The sequence below is a fragment of the Tachysurus vachellii genome, chromosome 25 (assembly GCF_030014155.1).
Source record: "Tachysurus vachellii isolate PV-2020 chromosome 25, HZAU_Pvac_v1, whole genome shotgun sequence".
NCBI lineage: Eukaryota > Metazoa > Chordata > Actinopteri > Siluriformes > Bagridae > Tachysurus > Tachysurus vachellii.
Window position 1 is genome coordinate 4,212,392 of NC_083484.1, and position 24,979 is coordinate 4,237,370.

A 24,979-nucleotide genomic window follows, 5' to 3' on the forward strand; every position below is an offset into this window, starting at 1 on the left:
CACTCCGTCCAGGGTGTATCCTGCCTTGATGCCCGATGATGCCTGAGATAGGCACAGGCTCCCCGTGACCCGAGGTAGTTCGGATAAGCGGTAGAAGATGAATGAGTGAATGAATGAATGTCTCAGCCATTGGCAACCTTAATAACCGCTAGTGTACACAAGGTAGTGATGTAGAGTGTTAAAGTTCATCAAGAATAAACCTGAGGATGTGACAAATCTTACTGAACTAAAACAGAACAAGTGATGAAATATAAAATTCTGGTGAGGTTAAATTACCTGAAGAAAAATGGAGAGAAGAACAGAACTAAATGCAGCAAAGTAAAAGCAAAATTTAAATAAGTAAATCGTATAAGTTAGTGAATGTACTGTAGCTGTTTACTACACACCTCTGTGTGAGAATATGTTTGAAGTGTTAAAGTAACTTGTTTTTCTTGCACCTTCTCCCTTTGATAAAAAAAAGAAGTGTGGAAACATTTGTATTAGCAGTTGCTTTGAGCTTTTTTTGAAAAATTGCACTTCTTTAAATCAGACCTTTGTGCAGCCTCTCCACAATGCAGAACGTACAAAATACACACTCCATCTCTCAGCCTTAGATTTTTTTATTTTGCCCTGCAGTGATGTCGAAAACAGACACTGAATAAAAAAAAGGTGTCTTCACGTTCAGTGGTATTTTGTACAAAAATATTTTTAGAGTAAATCACAAGAGGAAACGAGTCGGCTGTGTGAATGGATCGCTCTTTCCCTGTGTGTAGGTGCTGGAGGCTGGTCTCCTCTCGACACTGATCATTACCCGTGGCTGCAAGTGGACCTGGGAAGCAGGAAGCAGGTGACTGCCGTCGCCACTCAGGGTCGATACAGCAGCTCGGACTGGACCACACGTTACCGTCTGCTCTACAGCGACACGGGCAGCAACTGGAAACCCTACCATCAAGATGGAAACATCTGGGTAAATTCTGCACTCAGGTTCTGTGGTTTTTGAGAACATTTTGGGGCTTTTTACACCTGGTCACTTCATGCGTTTTCTGTGATCCGATAGCTATCCGACGGTAAAAAGACCAGGTCTAAATGCCCTCCGAAACGTTTTCGAGACGGATATAAATCCGATGGTTCAAACCACTTCAGGAGGTGGTCTGGGAAGCATTTCAGATGAAACTGGACAGGTGTAAATGAATGTGGTTGTTCAAGCCACATACGTCAGCGCTATACTCCTCCCAAACGGAAGTACGTCACTCGCAGGTGATCTTTCACCCAGGTGTCTCGTTGGGGCTTAAAATGCGCTGCTGATGCCAGCGAAAACGCAGCAAACAGTAAGCGCTGTTTTTTGTAACATAACCGTCGTAACGAGTTTTTTCATCTTCTTTTTTGTGTGCATTCTGAAAACCGCATAGACCAAAGCGTGTTCCATTTCAATTACCCCGGAAATGAGGTCAAATATATTTGCATTTTGGGCGGGAGTAGAAAAATCGGATCGATATCCGATTCGCCGAGACACATTTATGTGGCCTAATGTACTGTAAATGGAACTGTTTTAACAAATCAGATAGTTATCAGATCAGAGAAAACACATGAAGTCACCGGGTGTAAAAAAGCCCTTTGAGATTCACACATTCACTCAAAATAACCTACAAAATGACTATGAATAATCCCAAAATATAGTTTTCCACATTTTTTCTCCATATCATCACATGCTGTGTATTTCACAAAATTCTTGTGAAATGTCTCTATGATTTGTATGAGTATAAAACAATTCAAAATTAATTTTATTCTAATTCATTTGCAACAAGTGACAAGATCAATAAATCCTTGCTCTATATCTTGCGAAATCCTTGCCATCATACACACAACTGCTGCACGTCACACACCGCTGCAGGTCCAACCAGTCAGTCCAGCATTTGGTGGATGATACAATATATTCAATCCTGTTCAATCTTATTTTGCTTTTAATATCAGGTATGGATGAGAAGTCTACAAGAGTGTATAAATAGAATATACATGATTTATACAGATTAAATCCAAGTGACATCTCTGTACAATCCCCAGTGGATTGGTGCATGTTAGATTTTCTATAATAAGAAACTTCTGATTTATGAAGGGATAAAACAGTGCTAGGGAAGTGACATGGTCATCAAGGTTCGGATAAGCGGTAGAAGATGAATGAATGAATGACGTTTCTGTAATTTTTGATGCCACATATCCAAAATACGGTTAAAACTTCGTTCTTCCATCTCAGAAATATTGCCAGATTGCGTCCAATTCTGTCATTTTCTGTTGCTGAGAGACTCATCAACACTTTTGTGTTTTCCCTTATTGATTACTGCAATGCCTTGTTGGCCGGGGTGTCTAAAGCTACCTTAAACAAATTACAGGTAGTGCAAAATTCGGCGGCGAGAATACTTACTAGAACAAAGTTAAAAGATCACATTACTCCCGTTTTGGAGTCCTTGACTGGCTCCCCGTTAGGTGTAGGGTTGATTTTAAGATTCTGATGCTTACCTACAAGGCCTTACACGGGTTAGCTCCTCAATATTTGGCTGATCTTTTAATTCCTTATATTTCATCTCGCGATCTTTGTTCTTCTGAAACTGGTCTTTTAACTGTTCCTTTAACTCGTTTAAAATCGATGGGAGATAGAGCCTTCTCTTCACTAGCTCCAAAACTGTGGAATTCATTACCAGCTGAGATAAGGCAAGCAACATCTCTTGGCACTTTTAAATCTCTGCTTAAAACTTATTTTTTTAGGGTAGCTTTTAATTTGACTAATTGTAATTTTACATAGTGCTTATTTTATTGTCTATTTTTGTTGCTTTCATTTTAATCTTTATAATATGTGTGTAATTTTGTTGCTTTTATTTTGCTTTTGTAAAGCGCTTTGAGATGTTCTTTTAAAGGCGCTATAGAAAATAAAGTTTATTATTATTATTATTATTATTATTATTATTATTATTATTATGAAGTTAAATCTGTGATGTTGTAGCTTACTGTAGTAGTTAAGGTGTTTGACTGCTGATTGGAAGCTTGTGAGTTTGAATCCCAGGCCCACCAAATTGTCACCTTTTGGGCCCTTGAGCAAGGCTTTTAACCCTCAATTGCTCAGTTGTATAACATGAGATAAAATTTAAGTTGCTCTTTATAATGGCTTCTGCCAGGTGCCATAAATGTCTGAGGAAATGTTAACATTAATCTTAAATCTTCACATTGATGTTAAAATATTTTCCTTCTTTCATCTCACAACTCTTAGGACTCTTTAGACCGTATAAGCGGTGTAACAGTCAGAGGTAACGTTATTACTTTCTCAGATGGTTTTCAGTACAGAGGTGTTTGCGGTGTCTTCGTTAACCTGATAAGTGTGCTGTATCCTGTCGACTAACGAAAAACAGAATTGTAGGTGAACCAAGGGCCGATTATAGCTGATTTAACACAAGTGATAATAGGAAATTGTTTTGCTGACATTCCACAAAATACCAATAATTTGTATGAGTCTTATGAGAAAAACGATAAGTCAAAATCTGGTGTTTATCAAAAAAAGTAGCAGTAACCGCGCTTCACGTCGGGCCTCGAACATCACAGCTCATTGAGTTTTATTCATAAGATAAAACTCCACAGAGAAGAAACAGATTCATAATACTTTACTATACTGTATGTAGCATCTGTTGCGTCTGTCTTAGCTTTTTTAGTTTAACAGCTGGGCGTTTGCTTCTTATGTTCGGCATCTGTTGGCTGGATTCGACTCATCAACAAACTGGATTCAGTCAGGTGTGAAAATAGCTGATTATAGTAAAGAAATTGTTTATAAATGTGTTCATGCATTGCTTCATGTTTTGTATGTGTGTCTGTATATCTGCAAATGTGTTAATGCTAAAACATTTGATGATCATTGCCTTAATATACAAATTGACCTGACTTGGCTTTTTTACCACTTTTTTTTGGATTTGGAGACCTGTCATGATGCGATGATCTTGAAAAACTTGCTCTAGTCAATTCTTTGGCATCGGTTTTATCAAACAAAATCTCAATTTCTTACAAATCTGTTGCTCATTAAGACCTGCCCTGAGGATTGAAGAACAAAAATTTCTAAATTCATGCACATGACATTTGACCAAACGACACAAATACCACACACAAGCACAAGGTACAGTATGATACCACTCATGGTCATACAATACGATAAAGAGTCTACACCATGTTGGAATTCAGGAAATATTTGTATCCCACCTTGTATGTGTGTAAATTTGTATGAATGTAGGGTATAAATCTGTGAAAACACACTAAGCTCTTAGATTAAATAAGATCTTGTGCCAGGCTGTTGGTATCATGTCCACTCACCTGTTTTCAGAAATGTAGCCAGCCTGTCTGTCTGGAGAGACCGAACATGATAACTGCCTGGGCATTTTATGTTCACCCTTTAACTTCCGAAACAGGTCACTGAGCAGCAGATCCAACTTTGACAGTTTGGAGAGCTGGAGAAAGCTCCGTGTGCACACTGAAGCAAAAACCTGTCATAACAGTCCATGGCTTTTTCTTATTATTCATCAATGGAAGATAAATTACAGTGGAGAAATTGAGAGTTTATAAAAGTTATGCAGTTCAGAACGGTTCAAAGAAGCCATGCAGATCAGTTTTGGGGGCATTTGAAATTCAGGGTTCGTCAATTTTGCGGAGGTGTGAAAGAAAGATCAGTTCTGGAAAGATTTCTAAATGCTAGCTTTAAAGTGAAAAGTAGTGAGTTCTCTAGCACTTTCTTTTCTGAGACGGATCAGAAGTATCGTCTGTTCTTACCACCTTTATAACAACAGGTAAGAAATATCGGATAAAACCATCGGGCTATCTGATGATAGAGTAGTGCGTAGGTCTGAGTTGGTTTTTGAGACAAAGGGTGACGATAAATTTTATTATTCCACTGTGTTGTATTCTTAATCCTGATTGGTCAGGTGTACAACGATGAAATTTTACCTTTTGCATTTTTTTCTTTCCTAATTAAAAACAACTGCTGCAATATAAAATTAATAAAATACTTCAGAATATTCACCTTCAAGCTGGTATGAGCAAATTCCCCAATTCCCTTCCTTGTCTATAACCACTGTGTTTAAATGCATGAAAAAAAAAATCACACACATTTATAATTTATTTGAAAGTTTTAATTAGCAGAAAGTTTCTTCACATGTTTATTACTAGACATTTTTCTGGAACAAGTCTGTTCAACTAAACATCTGCATATTTTACCCAATCTGTCCTGTCACTGTATTATAAATTAGGGAAGACGAGTTCACACCATGTTTTATTTTTTTTTCCATTGCATTAAACATGCAGTTTCACATATTTCACTTCTCTTAGTATTTGGAGCACTGAAATTGTACCATTTCTGTACATTCCCTGTAAAGTGCGAGACACTTCTAGAAATCATGTCACAATTGTCCGTGGATTTTTCTCTAGTCTTTTATTTTCATTAATTATGTCGCTTTGTAGAAGCCAACATTCTGTTTTTCTATTTAAGCTTAGACAAAAATATATAAAATTTAATGCGGCCTAGGGCTTTCGAGCCACATGCACCAAATTCGGATATGTTGTAGACCTGGTCTGAAGTTTGTTGCTATTACTTTTATAAGCGATCCGAGTACCAGTACTTCCGGTACCGGGTCTCAAAGTGGCCTTTTTTCCCATAGTCTCCCATTATAAAATTTGGAGGTTTATAACTTGGCAAGCTTTCGAACTATCTACACCAAACTCGGCCAGCTCCTTTAGGGTGATACTCTGAACACAGTTTTATATTGGTGTACCGACTGGCCTTTCGGTTGTCCAGCAGCCCCGCCCTCAAAATACGCAAAATCAAAAAACTTTTTACAACATGGACATGTGACATATCAAAACATTCAGCCCAATGAGGGGAACTTCCTCAGGAGTATTCGGATGACATCACATGCTCATCTCCACTTGCCTCCAAATGTTTTGACACCCTATCTTTCTGTCCACTTGCTTCTAAAAGTAACACTGACCCTTATGTCCACTCGCCTCCAAAAAGCACCGGCCTTTGCGAATACTTGACTCGTCAAAGCCAACATCAAAGTTTGTTGCGACGGACTTTACAAATCTAGTTACTACATACATTTATTTTCATATAAGAACGTTTTTTTCTTCTGCTGATGTTCCCGACTTGGATCTTGTATATCTTTTATCTATATTCTCACAGAGATAAATAGGTCGTATTTATCGCTTCACATTTCCATTGTTGTGCTTCATTACAGTGTATTAGTGAGCTATTAGAAACTGTAAGACGATAACGATTATCTGTTCACTGGACACTCCAGAAACAGGGAAATTCCTGTATTACCTGCACTCCATTTCAGATCTCTCTCTGTCCCATTATCTCTCTTACTGTATCTCTATTCCTTTTCTTGTTCTCTTTCTATCTCTATCTCACAAATAGGGTCTGTCAAAAAAGCCCCAAGTGAATAGAAACTAGAGGAAGGCACCAAATCTCTCAGGCAGAAGATAATAGTCTCTTGAATACTTTACTATCTTTTTATTTTTTTCCTTGCTCACTTAGTTTAATATGTTTTTGACTCAACATGGAACATGTTAGAATATACAGCCAATATAGAATATCGTCGCTGTCAGACGGAATCCTTGTATCATTATTTTTCAGGAAATTAAAAAACGCTGTACCTTATCTGCAGTGCACAGGGTTTAGTCCGCGTTGCAGTGGATTGTCTTGCGCTAAATTCCTGTCCTCAGACGAGCACCAGAACTATCGGGGGTCAAGATTTTTTTTTCTTTGAGCCCAGTGTTTTGAAGACATTTACCTCAGAAGACGTGTTGATTCGTTGCGACTCTTCTTGAGGAGAAATATGGCGCGAAGCTCTCCCGCGGAGTGAGGAAGAGGTGGACAGTTGAAGTGTCCAATGGAGTTATGAGATTTGCGCTCAAGCTATTTTCAAGACTTTAGATTGGTTAATAACTTGTAAAAATAACAGACCCACGTGGGGACTGACCAATAGCATCGATATGTGAAAAAATGTGAAATTGACCAAATTTGGACATACGAGGTTTCCGCCCGACAGCGACGATATGTAATAATTAGCCAATTTACAATATAGAATATATAAATCATTTAAAGTTTATAGGGCTTTGATTTTTTCCCCTATTGGTTTAAAAGAGTTTGATGATGTTTGTAATAATCGATACAGATTAAGCAGTCGCTTAATTTTACATTGTTCATTTTTTATATTAGAGTTGAAAAATAAGCCATAGTGAACCTTACTGGTTGGTGTTCATTGGTCTGCTGATTTATTGGTTCTCTCTGATGGACTCTGATCTCTGATTGGATGAATTTGATAAACAGTCACATATTTGCTTTTAACAATCAGTGGAACAGTTGAATTGAAGCCTTACTGCACCTGAATTGCTCTTATTTTTCTTACGTGGCCTGAATGCATCATGTTCATGGACTTTTTTTTTTTTTTTTTTTTTTTGCCCAGCCACCACCCCCCCGACTTCGGAGGACAACTTTATTTTTATTCATATGAAGATTTAACAAACAAAAAAAAAAAAAAAAAAAAAAAAATTTCAGGGGGGGTACACACCAGCTACGTACGCATATACAGACAGACAGACAGGCAGACATAGACAGACATAAACAGACAGATAGACAGACAAAGACAGACAGAGACAGACAGAGACAGACATAGACAAACACACAGACAGAAACAGACAGACAGACAGACAGACAGGCGAGAATTTATGAGTGTAGGGTTGGTATATCTGTACGTGTGTCTATTAGTTATTATGGGGGGTAAAGATAGGGGTGGTTGAAGTGAAAGGTGGGAAAGAGGGTAATGGGAATGCACATTAACTGTTGAATTTGTAGAGAGACTATGAATGGTTTCCAGGTTTCTTTAAAGGCAGATATATTATTATTTTTATGCGCAATGGTTTCTTCTGTCAAAATGAATTCTGTGATTAGATTAGTCCAATGGTTGATATGACAAGATGATTTCGATTTCCAGTTTTGAAAGACTATTTTCTTAGCGACAGCTAGAGAGACAAGGACTGAGGTTTTATATTTGAGAGGGATGGGGGTATCTGAAATAACTCCTAGAAGACAGAATATAGGAGACAGTGGTACTCTGCAGGTTCATGGACTTATTTTAATGGCGTTCTCTTTTACCTCATGAAAAAATAAGCTTTGGCCGCTTTAATTATAACCAAGGGAGCAGGTAAATATGTTCCTCGTGATAGTTACAGTCGGCTTGCTGCCAAAAACCCAGGCTCTATTGTCTCTCTTCAGCCACTTTAAATTAAATAGGTACTTGATTAAACCAAGCAGCAGAGTCTCAGTGTGGCTTGACTTGTAGCCAACTAAATAACACACTCACTGACTGTTTAAGATCCAGGGCTTGAGCTGGAATTAACTGCACCAAAATTAATTCATCCTGCCCTTTTGTGTAAAACTTGTTGTCTGGAGGCTGTTGGAGGAAGGAATACACTCAGGAACTAACATATACAGTACAAACAACTTTTTAAAGATGGATATGGGGAAAGATGTTTTTGTTCAGAAAAGAATAGTTCTTATGTTGTGATAAAAAAAAAAAAACAAAAAAAAAACGATGGCTGTTTATTTGCAGGCATTTACAGGAAACTCCAATACGGAGAGTGTGGTGCGTTACGACCTTCAGCATGTTATAGTGGCTCGATTTCTACGCTTCATCCCTCTGGACTGGAGTGAAGAAGGTCGGATAGGCCTGAGGATAGAGATCTATGGCTGCATGTACTGTGAGTTTACACACACATACACACAAACATACACACACTCTCTCTCTCTCTCTCTCTCTCTCTCTCTCTCTCTCTCTTAAACCACCCTCACAGTCTTTCCAATCTTTATTTTTTTAATTCCACTTATATCCATTGTGACACCAAAGGAATATGAGCTTATCTTAATGTTTTGAATAATTCATAATTGCATTAAGCTTTGCTATCTAATATCAATAAATGTAATACTTTTCCATAAAGAAGTCTTGAATGTATTAAGAGATGCACTGATTATACAAAAAAAAAAAAAAGGAAGGCAAAACTACCTGAGGTCAAATTTGACACATCCCTGAATATGGTGCTGTATTAATGGCCGTCAGCTACATCACCTCTGTGTAGTTTATTGAGTTGGTTTTCTGTTTCAGAAATATAATGAAATATCAGGAATGTAGCATTATGTGTTTCAATGTAACATAGATATAGATTTATATTAACATATCCCTGATGCTAATGATAATTTTTTTAGGTACAAGGTACAAGCGCATGCTACGTCATGGGGAATGAGGATAGAGACTAGCATGGCACACAGTCCTATTATTAGCATAACAATAATTACCTAATCACACTTAACATTTATTTTGTAACAGATTCAGACTTCCATTGAAGGGGTATGGGGAAACCTAGAGGCCTTGATGTGCTGGTAAAGGACATATATTGTATAATACTGGACATATTATATATATTTGTAGTCTGGACAACAGTGAGCTGTTGGCTTTAGGAGCACCGTGCGCTCAAAGCTGTTGGTCTAGCTACTTTTCCCCTTCAAGGTATGCCTTTAGGCGTTTTCCCTCTAAAAGGGAAATATTAATAACTGAGACCTCCTAGCAAGTTTCTATGTGTGGAATAATCTGTAAATAAAAGAAAGATGGAAAAATGAGGTCTAGCCCCAGCACCTGAATGACCTGTGTGGCAAGTACTGCAACCCTGTACTGTATATCCTCTATAAGGGTTGCATGTGCTGGTGTAGCAGAGGTTGGCAGGGGCAATGTCATGGTGGCTGTGCAGGCTCTGGATGTGGGCCAATACACAATTCCTGTCTTTATGAGATACCTTTCATTAAAGGAAGGATGCGCAAGTCTATATCCAGAGATTGGCAAATCCTCAACCAAGTGATCCAGTTCATTTGGAATACTTATGGCTGAGCGGAAATCCATCCATTGTTGGCAGAAAACTTGCTGCCCACTGCCAACGGGACAGAGACAGATGCTTTGAACTGAGATGTGTTGTTGCACAATTGGCCAAATCTATGTATTTGCAACCAGTCATGCTGACAGCCCTATTCTGGCCATACAAACCATGGTTCCTTCTGTTGTTGATGGGAATTATGTTCACGCTAACCATTAGACAAGGCTTACTAGCCAAAACATACTTGTTGTTGCCGCAAGCCACATGGCTTAAAACTGGGTGTCTGCCACCCAAATATTTGTAAGGGGCCAGAGAAACTTGGTCGTATGCCAAAGGAAAGGCAGAATTTTTTCAAAAAGGTGTGAAATATCTGAAAGACATGATTTTTCTTGCACCAGGAATAATGTTTTGGAGTTTATAAAGACTTCACAAGCAACATTTTTTGTGTCTACCAGACAAGATACAGAATTTCACACAAAACATTGATCCCTAGTGGGACTTTCTCTCTCTCTTTCACCCTGGTTCCTCAGGGGCCGATGTGATTAACTTTGACGGCCAGGGTGTGATCTCCTACCGTTTCAAGATGAAGAAGATGAAGATCCTAAAGGACGTGATAGCACTGAAGTTTAAGACGGCTGAAAGTGATGGGGTGATCCTGCATGGCGAAGGTCAGCAGGGTGATTACATCACGCTGGAGCTGAGGAGAGGAAAACTGGTGCTCCAGATAAACCTCGGTAAGAGCTTCACAGAAATGAACATTGATAAATCTGTCACTTCGTGTGGTGTGAAGGAGATATGATATGACCAGAGGAGGATGTGTATGCACTGTATGTTAGAGAGGAAGTAGGCTGTATAGTTTTATGTGGACCCTACATGGTAATTCTAGATACATGGTTGCTTTATAGTGACCATTGGCCATATACTGTCTGTCACCTCATTTTATACAGCAGTGCATAGTATTAGAATACTGTAATAAGGACCTGTGGACATCTATGAAACATTTTTAATTGTTATGCAGTTTAATCATATAACAAAAAGGTAAATCTTGGTATTTTTATGAAACAGGCAGCAACCAGTATGGCTCCATCCTGGGTCACACATCGGTGAGCAGCGGTAGCCTGCTGGATGACCATCACTGGCACTCGGTGGTGATCGAGCGTCACAGGAGAAACGTTAACTTCACCCTGGATCAGAACATGCAGCACTTTCGCACCAACGGCGAGTTTGATCACCTCGACCTTGATTACGAGGCAAGGATTAATGACTTTTCATTAGCATGATATTCAAGTTGTACTAGAATTGGAATTTGATGCCGGGGAGGAGAGAAGTCGATATCCTTCAATTATTCAGAGGTTTGTTATTTTAAACCAGGATACATACAAAAAAGTAGGATTTTTGTACAATTGTACTTTCAGCTGTCGAGATAGAAATCTTAATGCATCCTCCATCCGGCCTCCTATTTCTACTCCTCTAAACCGATTCCCCTGAAGAGCTCTGACACGAATTCACTACACACAAGCCGGTCAGGTCCTCATGCTTAAACGAAATCTGCATTACAATGTGTTCCACAATACCTTAATGCATATTTACAGTATGTACTGTCTAGTGGAACATAGAGAACATACATTTTGTAGTTTATTAAATATGCGAGGGATGATTTCCTGTGCTCACACCGTCGAATGAGCAGAACTCTCGGATGCTCTTTGCATCCATGAATAACGACGATGGATCCACAATGCGATGATTTCAAACGAATGCAGCCCAATTAAAGCCAAGAGCTAATTAATGAAGTAGAAAAAAAGAATCAGTCTAAGATGTCGATAACACTAACTTGTCTTAGGATGGATGTTCCACAACATTAAATGGAACCATAGATAGCTAAAAAAATGATCTGTTGCTCTTTAATGAATATACAGTAATTGTGATTACTGGAAAACGGCTTTGGTATTGTTACGAATCTCAGGCTGAGCACTTAGCCATCCGGCACTCGTGTTTACCTTTTCTGTGTTTTCATCTACTTGTCTTGTCACTTTTTGAGTTTTTTCTTTTATTATTTTGCCAGTTTAAACCTTTGTGTGTCTTGTAAAGTATTCGTTCGGTTTACACAGATATCACTGTAGCTCCCTTTGCTCTCTATCCAGTGCTTTTGTACTGTCCATGATCCCATTTGCTAATTTTCTGCCCTTTGCCTTATTTTTTTTTGGATTTTGATTTAGCCTCACATTTTTAGACTGTTTGCCTTATTGTTATATCACCACCCGCACTTCCACCCGCCTCCGTGAACCCTTAATGGCTCGTATAATTTGTGGAGTAAAGCATTTCTAACCACGCGGTTATAGTAACAACTATAGTAATAACCGTAAGGAGGGGGGGCACGGTGGCTTAGTGGTTAGCACGTTCGCCTCGGACCTCCAGGGTTGGGGGTTCGATTCCCGCCTCCGCCTTGTGTGTGTGGAGTTTGCATGTTCTCCCCGTGCCTTGGGGGTTTCCTCCGGGTACTCCGGTTTCCTCCCCGGTCCAAAGACATGCATGGTAGGTTGATTGGTATCTCTGGAAAATTGTCCGTAGTGTGTGATTGCGTGAGTGAATGAGAGAGTGTGTGTGCCCTGCGATGGGTTGGCACTCCGTCCAGGGTGTATCCTGCCTTGATGCCCGATGACGCCTGAGATAGGCACAGGCTCCCCATGACCCGAGGTAGTTTGGTAGCAGTAGAAAATGAATGAATGAATGAATGAATGAACTAAGCAGGATCTTCCTAATCAGAGACATTATGAATTCTTTTTAATAACAGTTCACTGTTGTATAAATGTTAAAATGTGTGCAATGCTTCATGTATTTTTAGTACTTTAGTGTCATATGTATTCTTATGTTAATATGATTATACTTCGAACAAGCATTAATAATGTTTGGTTCTCGATAATATCATTTCTGCCAGAGAAATAACTGTAAATTCAGGACTAGTAGGTGATATTACTCACACACTCACACATACGGTTTAAAAAAAATGGTGTTATTCACACATCTTCTAATAAGTCTCATTTCTACTGATAATGCGATCTTTGCACTACTGTGTATTTGATCCAGAATCTATAATACATATATATAAAGACCAAATATATCCCTATTTATAATACTAGTGTATATTTTTTCAAATACTATTTATATATCACCGCCAATGCTGTACGTATATTCATTCGTTCATTTTCTACTGCTTATCCGAACTACCTCGGGTCACGGTGAGCCTGTGCCTATCTCAGGCGTCAACGGGCATCAAGGCAGGATACACCCTGGACGGAGTGCCAACCCATCGCAGGGCACACACACACACACACTCATTCACTCACGCAATCACACACTACGGACAATTTTTCCAGAGATGCCAATCAACCTACCATGCATGTCTTTGGACCGGGGGAGGAAACCGGAGTACCCGGAGGAAACCCCCGAGGCACGGGGAGAACATGCAAACTCCACACACACAAGGCGGAGGAACGTGCTAACCACTAAGCCACCGTCCCCCCCAATGCTGTATATCTTTTTCGTAATTTATTGTGTATATATACCACACTGCACTTCTGGTTAGATGCTAACTACATTTCATTGGCTTTGTACATGTATTTTGCACAAAGACAATAAAGCTGAATGTAATCTAATCTAATCTAATCTAAATTTCTGCGTTTAGTTAAGTTTTGGAGGGATGCCGTACTCAGGAAAACTCATCTCAGGAGGACGGAAAAATTTCAAAGGCTGTATGGAGAGCATCAACTATAATGGTGAAAACATCACAGACCTGGCTAGAAGGAAGAAAGTAGACACGTCCAGCTTTGTGAGTTCCAGAGTAATTTATAAATTCTTTCTTGATCATCCTGCACTATTTTATTTCACCCTTATAATACGGCAATATGGCTATGTATCGTATACCATTGATACTTAGTATATCAAGTTTATTCTTAAAGGTGGAGTGCACAATGTTTGAAAGCCAATGTTGACATTTGAAATCACCAAAACAAACATGCCCCTAACCCAAATGGGTGTCACCCCCGTTTTAGCTCCGCCCCACACATACATACTGTATGTAACCCAGGCAACTATTATGGCGGAACCTGTTGGGGCGGCTGGCCGAGGGTATATTTTTATCAATAAATCAACTCAATGAGTAATACTATGGTACTGCAAATGTGTTTTTGTAGTACTGTGTGTTGTACCGTGAAAGGTTTAGCTCCGTTTCACGCGGAAGACGTTCAGTTCTCTCCAGCGCTGGAAAGCTGATCCTATATTAACACGGGTCCTGCGTCTTACCTTATCGTAAGCCTTTTTTCGCTTTTCGTTTTTAAACCGCCGTGTCAATGTTTCAATCGCTCATTGGCTACACGTTTGTTTTGTTTGTTGGCCCGACTCAGTTTTCTGAAGCATTTCTCAAACAACGTGCACCCCACCTTTAAGTCTTATTTAACATTTATACAGGTGAAATTGATTTAATAAATAAATTGATTTAGTTCATTTTTTTATTTAAAAATCTAAAATATCAAACGGGTAAAATCTTCATCTTTCCATAAACAGCCAGACTGATTATTCATGTTTGGAAAAATAGCTAAATTTTTATTTAATTTGTGCATTTGTCAAAACAGGATAGATTAACATATCATATTAACATATAACATAACGTATTTAAACTAGTGCTGAAGATACCAAATGTTTTGACATTATATTATGCCTCTCGACACCATTTTCTCTGAGCTGAGCTTCAGAAATTCACAGCGTGTACAGTATCTGCATGCTGTAGCTGTGATATCAGAGAGGTTTACAGATTGTAAACAGATTGTAAACCTTTGTTCCACCTCAGAGATCCCAACACACAATGAACCACATTATAAGATACGATATACTTAACATTTGTTCTTTCAAATGATTTAACCTTGGTATTCGGATCATTTTTAACACCACAGTACAAACATTTGAAGAATAGAAATATTTTACTCCTTGTGACTCTCATTTAAACCTCCTACTCGCTGTTTCTGCCCTCAGGCTTGCCTTCTTTTTTGTCTGTACAATCAAACAGCAAAACAAAGAAATCATGCTCTAATTTATTATATGCATTTTCTCCATTACCATGAATACACGCGGGGTTTGATAGTTTGATGCTGTATTAAATTGCAATAACAATAAGCTGCTTAAGTATTTTTAGTATTTCATCATAATGAAATTTTCTGCTCTGCAGCGTAATTTGACATTCTCCTGTGTGGAATCTCACACCTTTCCGGTTTCCTTCAACGCCACGAGTTTCCTGCAGCTGCCTGGTAGAACGGAGAACAACATGGTGTCTGTGAGCTTCCAGTTTCGCACGTGGAACTCTAATGGCCTGCTGGTGTTCAGCGCGCTGGCTGACGGTATGCTGGAGCTCACTCTGAAAGACGGAAAAGTCACGGCGCACGTCAGCAGCCAGCAGCAGAAGAACCTGGGTGTAGACATGACCTCAGGTACGGCTGACTTCATGTGTAGCTTGTGGGCTGCTATTTAATACACACTTTAATACACATGTTATTGGGTATCGATTTTTATTTCTTTTTTTCCTGAGAATGTAGCATACTCAAGAGATACAGTGATGAATGAGGAGCTTGGCCTTTAGGAAAAGCCTCCTGTTTGAAGCTTCTCAGGAAGCTTGTTGTCAAAAGCTGAGATGTCTTTTATTAAGTTTAATCCTGAAAACTCTCAAGTCTTTTGATTACTTTTGTCTAACACGTCAAGTTCATCACTGCATAATTCTCTGATTGTTATTTCAGTGTTAATTTCTTCATTATTATTCTAAAGCAGGCATCTAAGGCATCATTTCACTCATTTTCATTCAGTAGTAGGTTCATCTTTCTTCTGGCTATATTTTCTTATCATATATCTCCTTCTTCTGATACAGTATGTCAATTTTGCTTTGTGAGTGTGAATATTTCTTACACGGGCAAATGTTCGACGTGATTAATTTTGATTGGACGATTTATATAGTTAACTCCCCCAGCTATTTTTAATTTTAATCTATAACAGCAGTCTTTTAACAGCACATACGTTTTATTAACACAATCATTTTAATAGGGACCAAGGGAATTAGGGCACAAGGTAGGGGACACCCTGGAGGTAGGGGACACCCTGGAGGTAGAGGACACCCTGGAGGTAGAGGACACCCAGAAGGTAGGGGACACCCTGGAGTTAGGGGACACTCTGGAGGTAGGGGACACCCTGGAGTTAGGGGACACCCTGGAGGTAGGGGACACTCTGGAGGTAGGGGACACCCTGGAGGTAGGGGACACCCTGGAGGTAGAGGACACCCAGAAGGTAGGGGACACCCTGGAGGTAGGGGACACCCTGGACAGCATGTCAATCCAATACAGGGTTCAATCTCACATACATGCATTCACACACTACAGGGTATTTAGAGATGACAATCAGCCTATAACTAATGTTTTGGAAAGTGGGATGGAACTGGAGTAACTGGAGGAAACCCCCAAAGGACAGGGTAAACTTCAGAACTCCACACACACGGGGTGGAGACGGGAATCGAACCTCCATCCCCATGCGGCAGTTGCTAGACCTATGTGCTAGCAACTACGTTTCAATATTCTATATCGATCCAAGTAGTTTCGATACTGAATGACCTGCATGATTCCTCTAATCAGTTCTGCTTCAGATCACCTTTGAGCAAACTTCTACATCATGAAGGCATTGATACATTTTCGATTCCAAGAACTGACATTTTATTGAGATCTCCGACTTATTTAGAATCAAACATGACAGGTTGATGAAGCACTTATGAGTTTACGAGTTATGAGTTATACAGTACAGTGTGGGTAAAAATTCTGTATGTAACTGTAAGTTATCATTTTATTTATTTATTTATTTGTATTCCTTGTATACACTTGACTACATTTATTCCGTGTGCTGCCAGTCCGATCGTGGTGCGTTCAAGGTCAGTGACGTTTCCTGGGATGCGATGGAGCGAAACATATATTAGTTTACCCAGGGCTCCATCACATATTGATTCACTGGTATAACTGAAACCGTTTCCCCCTTTAATAAATGGAGCCCTCAGGCTTTTGGCTAGACTTTGTTCTTTCGGTGGTAAATATTTGGCTCTCTGAAAATCTGAAAGGCCTCACAGCCCAGGTAATTTCCTGAAGCTACAAGGAATCACTATACAGCATTAATATCATAAAAGTATAAAAGTTTGGTAGCACAACCTGGTGCAATCTTCTCTACTGTAATTCTTTCCCACTTTTCTGCAGGGAGGTAAATATGTAGAGTAGGTAGTCTTGAGCTTTGTTGCTGAAGTTGCTGCTGAACAGACAGAAACGGCACAATCGCTTTTGGTTATGCTTTCTTTCAGCTTTATTTATTTATTTATTTTTTTGACTCTTCAAGGTTGGCGATGCTTGCAGAGTGATACATATTAGTTTACCCAAGTACTCTGTAACATATTGATTCACTTATATAGCTGAAACATTCCCCCTTTTCATTAAAAGCCCTCCAGCTTTTAGCTTTTTTTTGTCTCTTTATGTTTGATACACACTTATGTATAGAATTACTCACTCACTCACTCACTCACTCACTCACTCATCTTCTACCGCTTATCCGAACTACCTCGGGTCACGGGGAGCCTGTGCCTATCTCAGGCGTCATCGGGCATCAAGGCAGGATACACCCTGGATGGAGTGCCAACCCATCGCAGGGCACACACACACTCTCATTCACTCACGTAATCACACACTACGGACAATTTTCCAGAGATGCCAATCAACCTACCATGCATGTCTTTGGACCGGGGGAGGAAACCGGAGTACCCGGAGGAAACCCCCGATGCACGGAGAGAACATGCAAACTCCACACACACAAGGCGGAGGTGGGAATCGAACCCCCAACCCTGGAGGTGTGAGGCTAACCACTAAGCCACCGTGCCCATGTATAGAATTACTTATATGTAATTAAATTGAATGTTTACACTAGTTCCCTGGTGCTTTTGTTCTGCTCACTGTCATGTGGATGACATTTTAAATAGCCTCTATTTAATCTCCACTTTAGTCACCTTTTTACCCCCAAGCTTGTTGGAGGTCAAAGCACTACATGCTTAATAAATCATGACTTGGTGGTTAGTTTGTTTGCCTCACACCTCCATGGATAGGGGTTTGATTCCTGTATCTGCCAAGTGTGTTTAGTTTGCATTTTCTTTCCATGCTTAAGAGTTTTCCTTCACCAGTCCAAAGACGTGTTGTAGGCTAATTGGAATCTCTGAATTATCTGTAGTGATTGTGCCATGTGATAGACGGGCATTCTGTCCAGGGTGTACCGTAACTTGTGTCCTGAATCTCTTGGGGTAGATTCCAGGTTCTCCCTGACACAGTAGGACACATTGTGGTACAGATATAAAGGATATAGAGTAAGATATAAGATTTTTTTTTATTTAACATTTGATATACTATATATCCTAAATATAAAGACCAATGTTATATTGTTATATATATATGTTATATATATATAATTGTTATATATATATGTTATATATCTATGTTAATTCATGCTATACTGTAGCTCCATTTGTGTGCTATGACTTATTAACAGAGATTTTTTTTTATTTTGAATATAAAAATCATCCACCAAACCCGGACATGCCGTCAAACACACAACAACACAAAAACCAGAAAACCCTAAATCCACTGTGAAAATATCTACTCCTGAGATGTAGATAATAGACTGGATACCTGAATTACTGCTAAAGCAGATCTGGCTATCTTCTACAAGGCCTGTAGGTCGCTTCATGTCATGGAAGAAGATTCTTCAGCTAATAAATGTGATATATTTGTGATGAAGATGAATTGATGTAAAGAGATTGATGTAACCGTGTTTTACACTGTGTGTAAAAAAATGTCCTCTATTGATAATCATTGCCAACTTCAGATGGCAAGTGTAATTAAAAAAATAAAAAAACAAGATCTACATCAATAGCAGGCTACTTTAGAAGTTCTAAAGCCTGAACTCATTCAATTAATTTATATATATACAGTGTCACTTGATATCTGCCTGATTTCTCTCCACTTTTGCACCTTTGCTGGCTCACTGGTGTGAACAGTTTGGCAGGTTGGGTGTTAACAAGCATCGTTTTCTCTAGTTTTCCCATTTCAATGGTTCTCATTTAGACAAATCTCAGAGGAACCAGGTTTCAAAACACATTAACACCTTAAATTCTCCTTCTTTTTCATTTTCAGGTTCTGAATATAGATAAGATGAGCACCAGGGAATTTTTCGGCTACTGCGAAAATGCCTTAGAGGATTTGATTACAGATTGTAGTTAATGGTATCTATTTAAGAAATCCAAAAGATGTACCAGAATGAACTGAGACTAATTTAAAATGTTTATATTGCTCACCATACGTTCACCTCACACCTCCATGGTTGGGGGTTCGATTCTCGCCTCCGCCTTGTGTGTGTGGATTTTGTATGCTCTCCCCGTGCCTTGGGGGTTTCCTCCGGGTACTCCGGTTTCCTCCCCCTGTCCAAAGACATGCATGGTAGGTTGATTGGCATCTCTGGAAAATTGTCCGTAGTGTGTGATTGCGTGAGTGAATGAGAGTGTGTGTGCCCTGCGATGGGTTGGCACTCCGTCCAGGGTGTATCCTGCCTTGATGCCCGATGACGCCTGAGATAGGCACAGGCTCCCCGTGACCCGAGAATAGTTCGGATAAGCGGTAGAAAATGAATGAATGAATATTGCTCACCACTGCATTGACAGTTCATTTCTGCTCTATCCAGTGCCAAAGGAAAAACACATTTCCACTTGAAAACTCTGCTAAGCAGAATCCTGGGTTATCTTATTTAATGTCTCACATTGCCCATAATTTACCCAGGGTTAACAATTATTCCTGGATCTTCAGAATTCAACGGTTCACACCTAACTTTCCTAAACTCCGATTTAACTTATTTGCATATTTGCACTTTCAGCAACCGTGATTTAATATATACACAAATCGACCGCCTTAAATAACTGCTTGTCTCGTGCTTTCGCTTCAGCGAGGGGAAAAACATTCGTTTCAAGTGTCAAGAGTCAAGAATATTTTATTGCCATTGCAACCGTATAAAGCTGACGCGGTACACAATGAAATAAAACAACGTTTCTCCAGGACCATGGTGCTACATAAAACGACATAAAGCTACATAAAACAACACAGAGCTAAGTGCTTAAGTCCTAGCCACAAAAGGTGCAATATGTGCATCCTAGTGCAACAGTGTGAGACAAAAGACCTAAAACCTAAAACCTAAAATACAAAACACTACAAGACAAAATACACAAAATAGAGCTGACCAGTGTGAGGCTAGTTATCTTACCAGTGTTATCTTTTACCGCTTTCTAATCTATTTTGGCTTTTTTAAGTTCGTCGTGTTATGTAGTTGACCAGCCGTTTCTTAATAGCCAACATACGCTAATTTTGGATTGTCGCATACAGTGTTTCCAGCCCGCTACGTTGCGCACTTGTTCAGTATGTTTTGTAAGTATTGATACATTGCAACTAGTGTGTGTGTGTCTCATGTTAAGTACATAGTTGTTAACGGTTTACCGCCACACCACATTGTTACACACCTTAGACGTTTGGCACAGCGATGTAGGGTTAAAACTGCAAAGCTATTGCTAACTGCGATAAAAAAGCGGTTATAGTAATATGCTGGATCTTCTTGCATGAAAAGAAACAATACCGTAAATAATGTAATATACAATACCGTAACTCACCAGATTTGTCAGTGTGCTGTCCGGGTCAAGGCACCAAGTTGTGTTAATTTGCATATATTTAATATCTTTAGATTAGCTTTTCTACCAGCTCAATAACAATATTAGGCACAATCCCATTTCTGACCTTGTTTAGCTACACAGAATAGGACTTTTTATTCATTAGTTGAGAATCCGTAACACACACCATTCCGTATCTCTGTTTGCGAAGCAGCAGGTCATTTCAGTAAATCAACAAGCTGCCAAGAATATAATGTAACATTTTCCAGTGCTGAGGTTTGTGCTATATGAAATTATGTATGTATCTCAATTCCTGCCTTTGTGGTGTGTGTGTCACCAGTTGCATCATTACCCAGAAGCTCAGTGTTTCTTTGTGTTCTTTTAACACGACTTTACACTATGCATCATGCTTGCATTTCTGTTCAGTGTGCGAAAGGAAATGGAACCACAAATTGAATTGTATTTTTATTGTGCTCGTGGCCTCAGCAGAGCCTTTAACGGCAGCTTTATACTGTAGTGGCTCGGCTACAGTATGTGCTTGTGGAGTAGAGCGGTTTACAAAGGAAGGTTTGTCTAGATCTGGATAGAATGAATTTCAATAGGGTTTTTTTTCCAACCGATGGTTCCTGATTCACTTGTTTTGCTTCCCAAAAATCTATGTAGTGAATTACTATCAGACAAATCATGAATTTTTGAAAAGGCCATTTGTTTTGAGAAAAGAAATGTAATGGGAAATACACTTTTCTTTTATTTTTGTTTTATACCCTTGATTTTTTTTTCATTTGTATTTTCTTATATATTGTTCACTTGAAGTCTTGAAACGCAATTCTTAATTTAAGTGTGCTGTTAAATTCTTGATTCTGATTGGTCAACAGCTCTAACAGTAGTTTTTTCCCCACACAAATATTTCTATTTTCACAATATAAAAGCCATAATTTCTGCTTTCTGGATCGCCCCGTGTGTTTGTTCATAAGCATCTAAAGTTTGAAGGTGTTTATCTTCAACTACTAAAACTCAAACTTGTGAGCAGAAAATTAGCTGCTTGTTTATACTATTTTTTTTATGTCTTGTTTATGTCCCATAAGTCAATTTCCATTTTAACAGCGGAATTAATTTAAGAATGAATTTATGAATACAATTTTTTTGAGTGAAAAAAAAAAACTTTATTTAGCTTTTATTTGCCTTTAATTTGTTTAGAAAACAAACTATTTTAGTTTTTGTTAGAACATTTGAATGAAGATTTCGCCCCTAGTAGTCTAGGTTAAAAACAGAAATACTTATGAATAACTACAAATTCTTTAAAGCCCTGTGTGTTTACTTTCATAGGAGCTTCATATTAACCTCCACTGTACAGTGAGACATGTTAAAAAAAATTCTGTATTGAAAACAGACACCACAGAACAGGAAGGTCTGTAATCTTTGAAATTGAGCCGCTTTCTATGAGAAAGGAAAACACGTTTATTTTTGGAAGGAATCTCCAGGCAGAACTGTGTGGTGTGTTGGACTGTGATCCTAAATTTCTTTCTTTCTTTCTTTCTTTCTTTATTTATTATCATTATTATTTTTTAAATCCATGGCTGAATGGATTGCATGACGAACACTTGCCGCGATTCTTCATTTTACCGAATGCAATTACAATATGGAGTGCAATATTAAAAATGTTTATTTTATTTTATTTTTTATATGTTCAGCCTGTACAATTACAAATCATGAGCAGATCACACTGCAGTCTCATAAACATTATGCTGTTTGCTCCAAGTCTGCATATTATCATTAGTTTTCTGTATAATGGGCTAGCAGTGAGCAGACTCCAAAGACTGTGTCCAGCTAAATGGGACACAAATCATACAGTTAAATGTGAGATGAATGGATGGATGGATGGATGAATGGATGGTTGCATGGAGAGACTGAATACAGTGTATCACAAACTACATCAGACACATTTCTCAACCTTAATAGTGTGCCAGGTGTTGTGAACTGGACTGTGTCGTGTAGAGAGAGAGAGAGAGAGAGAGAGAGAGAGAGAGAGAGAGAGAGAGAGAGAGAGAGAGAGAGAGAGAGAGAAGGGTAGAGAGAAGAGGAAGGAGAGAAACTGAAACAGAGAGAGAGAGAGAGAGAGAGAGAGAGAGAGAGAGAGAGAGAGAGAGAGAGAGAGAGAGAAGGGTAGAGAGAGGAGGAAGGAGAGAGAGAGAAGGGTAGAGAGAAGAGGAAGGAGGGAAACTGAAACAGAGAGAGAGAGAGAGAGAGAGAGAGAGAGAGAGAGAGAGAGAGAGGAGGGAGAGAGAGAGAAGGGTAGAGAGGAGAGAGAGAGAGAGAGAGAGAGAGAGAGAGAGAGAGAGAGAGAGAGAGGAGGAAGGAGAGAGAGAGAAGGGTAGAGAGAAGAGGAAGGGGAGAGAGAGAGAGAGAGAGAGAGAGAGAGAGAGAGAGAGAGAGAGAGAGAGAAGGGTAGAGAGAAGAGGAAGGAGAGAGAGAGAGAGAGAGAGAAGGGTAGAGAGAAGAGGAAGGAGAGAGAGAGAGAGAGAGAGAGAGAGAGAGAGAGAGAGAGAGAGAGAGAGAGAGAGAGAGAGAGAGAGAGAGCAAAACCGAAGATCTTTTGCTAGGTGAAAGTGGCAAAATCACAGAGGAGCTTTAGTAAATTAATGTTCTGTCACCATTTTTTAAACCTTAATAAAAAATAATATATTTTTTTAATAATAGAAAAAAAATCCCACATTGGTTGTAATTATTTTCCAGTAGCTGAGGTGTAAATAACATTTATGAAAAAGGATCACGTTTTAGCACTTAGAACCATCAGATGAGCTCTAAATCCTTTCAGCACCCTTTCACTCGTGATTGAGATTCAAAAAGCATCTTGTAATTTGCTGCTCATCAACCCACCGACCTGCCTGACAGAGTTATGAGTCTGAGCCCAGCGTCTTTTCTCTCGTAAAGCTCCACTTAATAAAGCATTATACTTGAATAATATGAATAAAATGAATCTCTAAATCTCTAATTCTATTTATTATAAAGAGTGCAGTTTTACAAGTGGGGAGATACAGTATGTGGAGAAATGACAGCTATCTGAAAAAAAAAAGAGTAATTTAAGCATTGCTGTTGTAACAGGATACAGAATTCGGATTAGCGATTAGTTACAACACTCCAATTGGTGTTGGTCGCTGCACCAAGTCGCTTCATATTTGCATAAATTTCAGCTTTTCTCACATCATTCTTGTTATTCTTATCATTACAGGGTCGGGTCTGAACGATGGAGAATGGCACGATGTTCGCTTCGTGGCCAAAGACTACTTTGCCATGCTGTCTGTAGACGGAGATGAAGCCTCCGCTGTGAAGACCAACACACCCTTTCAGATCACCACTGGAGGAACGTACCACTTCGGAGGTGGGTGATGAAGTAAGCGAGACTTGTTCTTGCTAACGAGCTGCAACATCTAAAGGTGCTAGTAATTTGCACTGCTTTAACACATTAAACAACACGAAGTGTGTGGAAAGGGACGAGATCGAGAAATCAGTGACCGCTTTCTATGATGTTTGAAGCTGATTTGTAAAAAAAATTCACAAGCTGAAAAAAAAAAAGCTGATTTGTTTAATTCACTAAATAAAAACTTGGTCTGGAATAAAGCCTCTAAAATTGTAAAGAGATCCACTTAATGCTGGAATGATGAGGTGTTCATCTTGACTTGATTATAAGGTGTAAAATCTTCTTGGAGCAATTCTTAGCTAAGAGTAAGAGTCAATATCAGGACATGGTTTTAGTCTTTGTGTTGTAGTTCTGATGGCTTGTGTTTGTTTTGGTTTCTTTTCAAGTCCTTGTTTCATTGCATTGCTTTGTTTGTTGCCTGATTTATTTGTTTTTGTATGTGTGTGCGTTTTAGAATTAGTTTGTTTATTTTAGTAATGTTTTTTCACTTTTCCTATTTATTTATTTATTAGTTTGTTTGTTTGTTTGTTTGTTTCTTTGTTCGTTTATCTGTTAATTATTTATTTATTTATTTATTATTAATTAATTTTGTTTGCGGTGGTGGGGAGCCTGTGCCTATCTCAGGCGTCATTGGGCATCGAGGCAGGATACACCCTGGACGGAGTGCCAACCCATCGCAGGGCACACACACACTCATTCACTCACACGCTAGGGACAATTTTCCAGAGATGCCAATCAACCTACCATCATGCATGTCTTTGGACCTGGGGAGGAAACCGGAGTACCCGGAGGAAACCCCCGAGGCACGGGGAGAACATGCAAACTCCACACACACAAGGCAGAGGCGGGAATCGAACCCCGACCCGAGGTGTGAGGCG

General features: G+C 39.2%; 1 protein-coding gene across 1 annotated transcript in view; it reads left to right on the forward strand.

The window, feature by feature from the left end:
* The window catches only part of LOC132840451 (contactin-associated protein-like 2), a 116,830-nt gene that overhangs the window by 43,954 nt on the left and 47,897 nt on the right, over nt 1–24,979 (forward strand). The window contains exons 3-9 of the mRNA XM_060862109.1: nt 753–946; nt 8,619–8,766; nt 10,458–10,661; nt 10,993–11,177; nt 13,610–13,753; nt 15,146–15,404; nt 23,913–24,062. Coding sequence (XP_060718092.1) covers nt 753–946; nt 8,619–8,766; nt 10,458–10,661; nt 10,993–11,177; nt 13,610–13,753; nt 15,146–15,404; nt 23,913–24,062 — 1,284 coding nt within the window. The remainder of the gene's footprint in view (nt 1–752; nt 947–8,618; nt 8,767–10,457; nt 10,662–10,992; nt 11,178–13,609; nt 13,754–15,145; nt 15,405–23,912; nt 24,063–24,979) is intronic.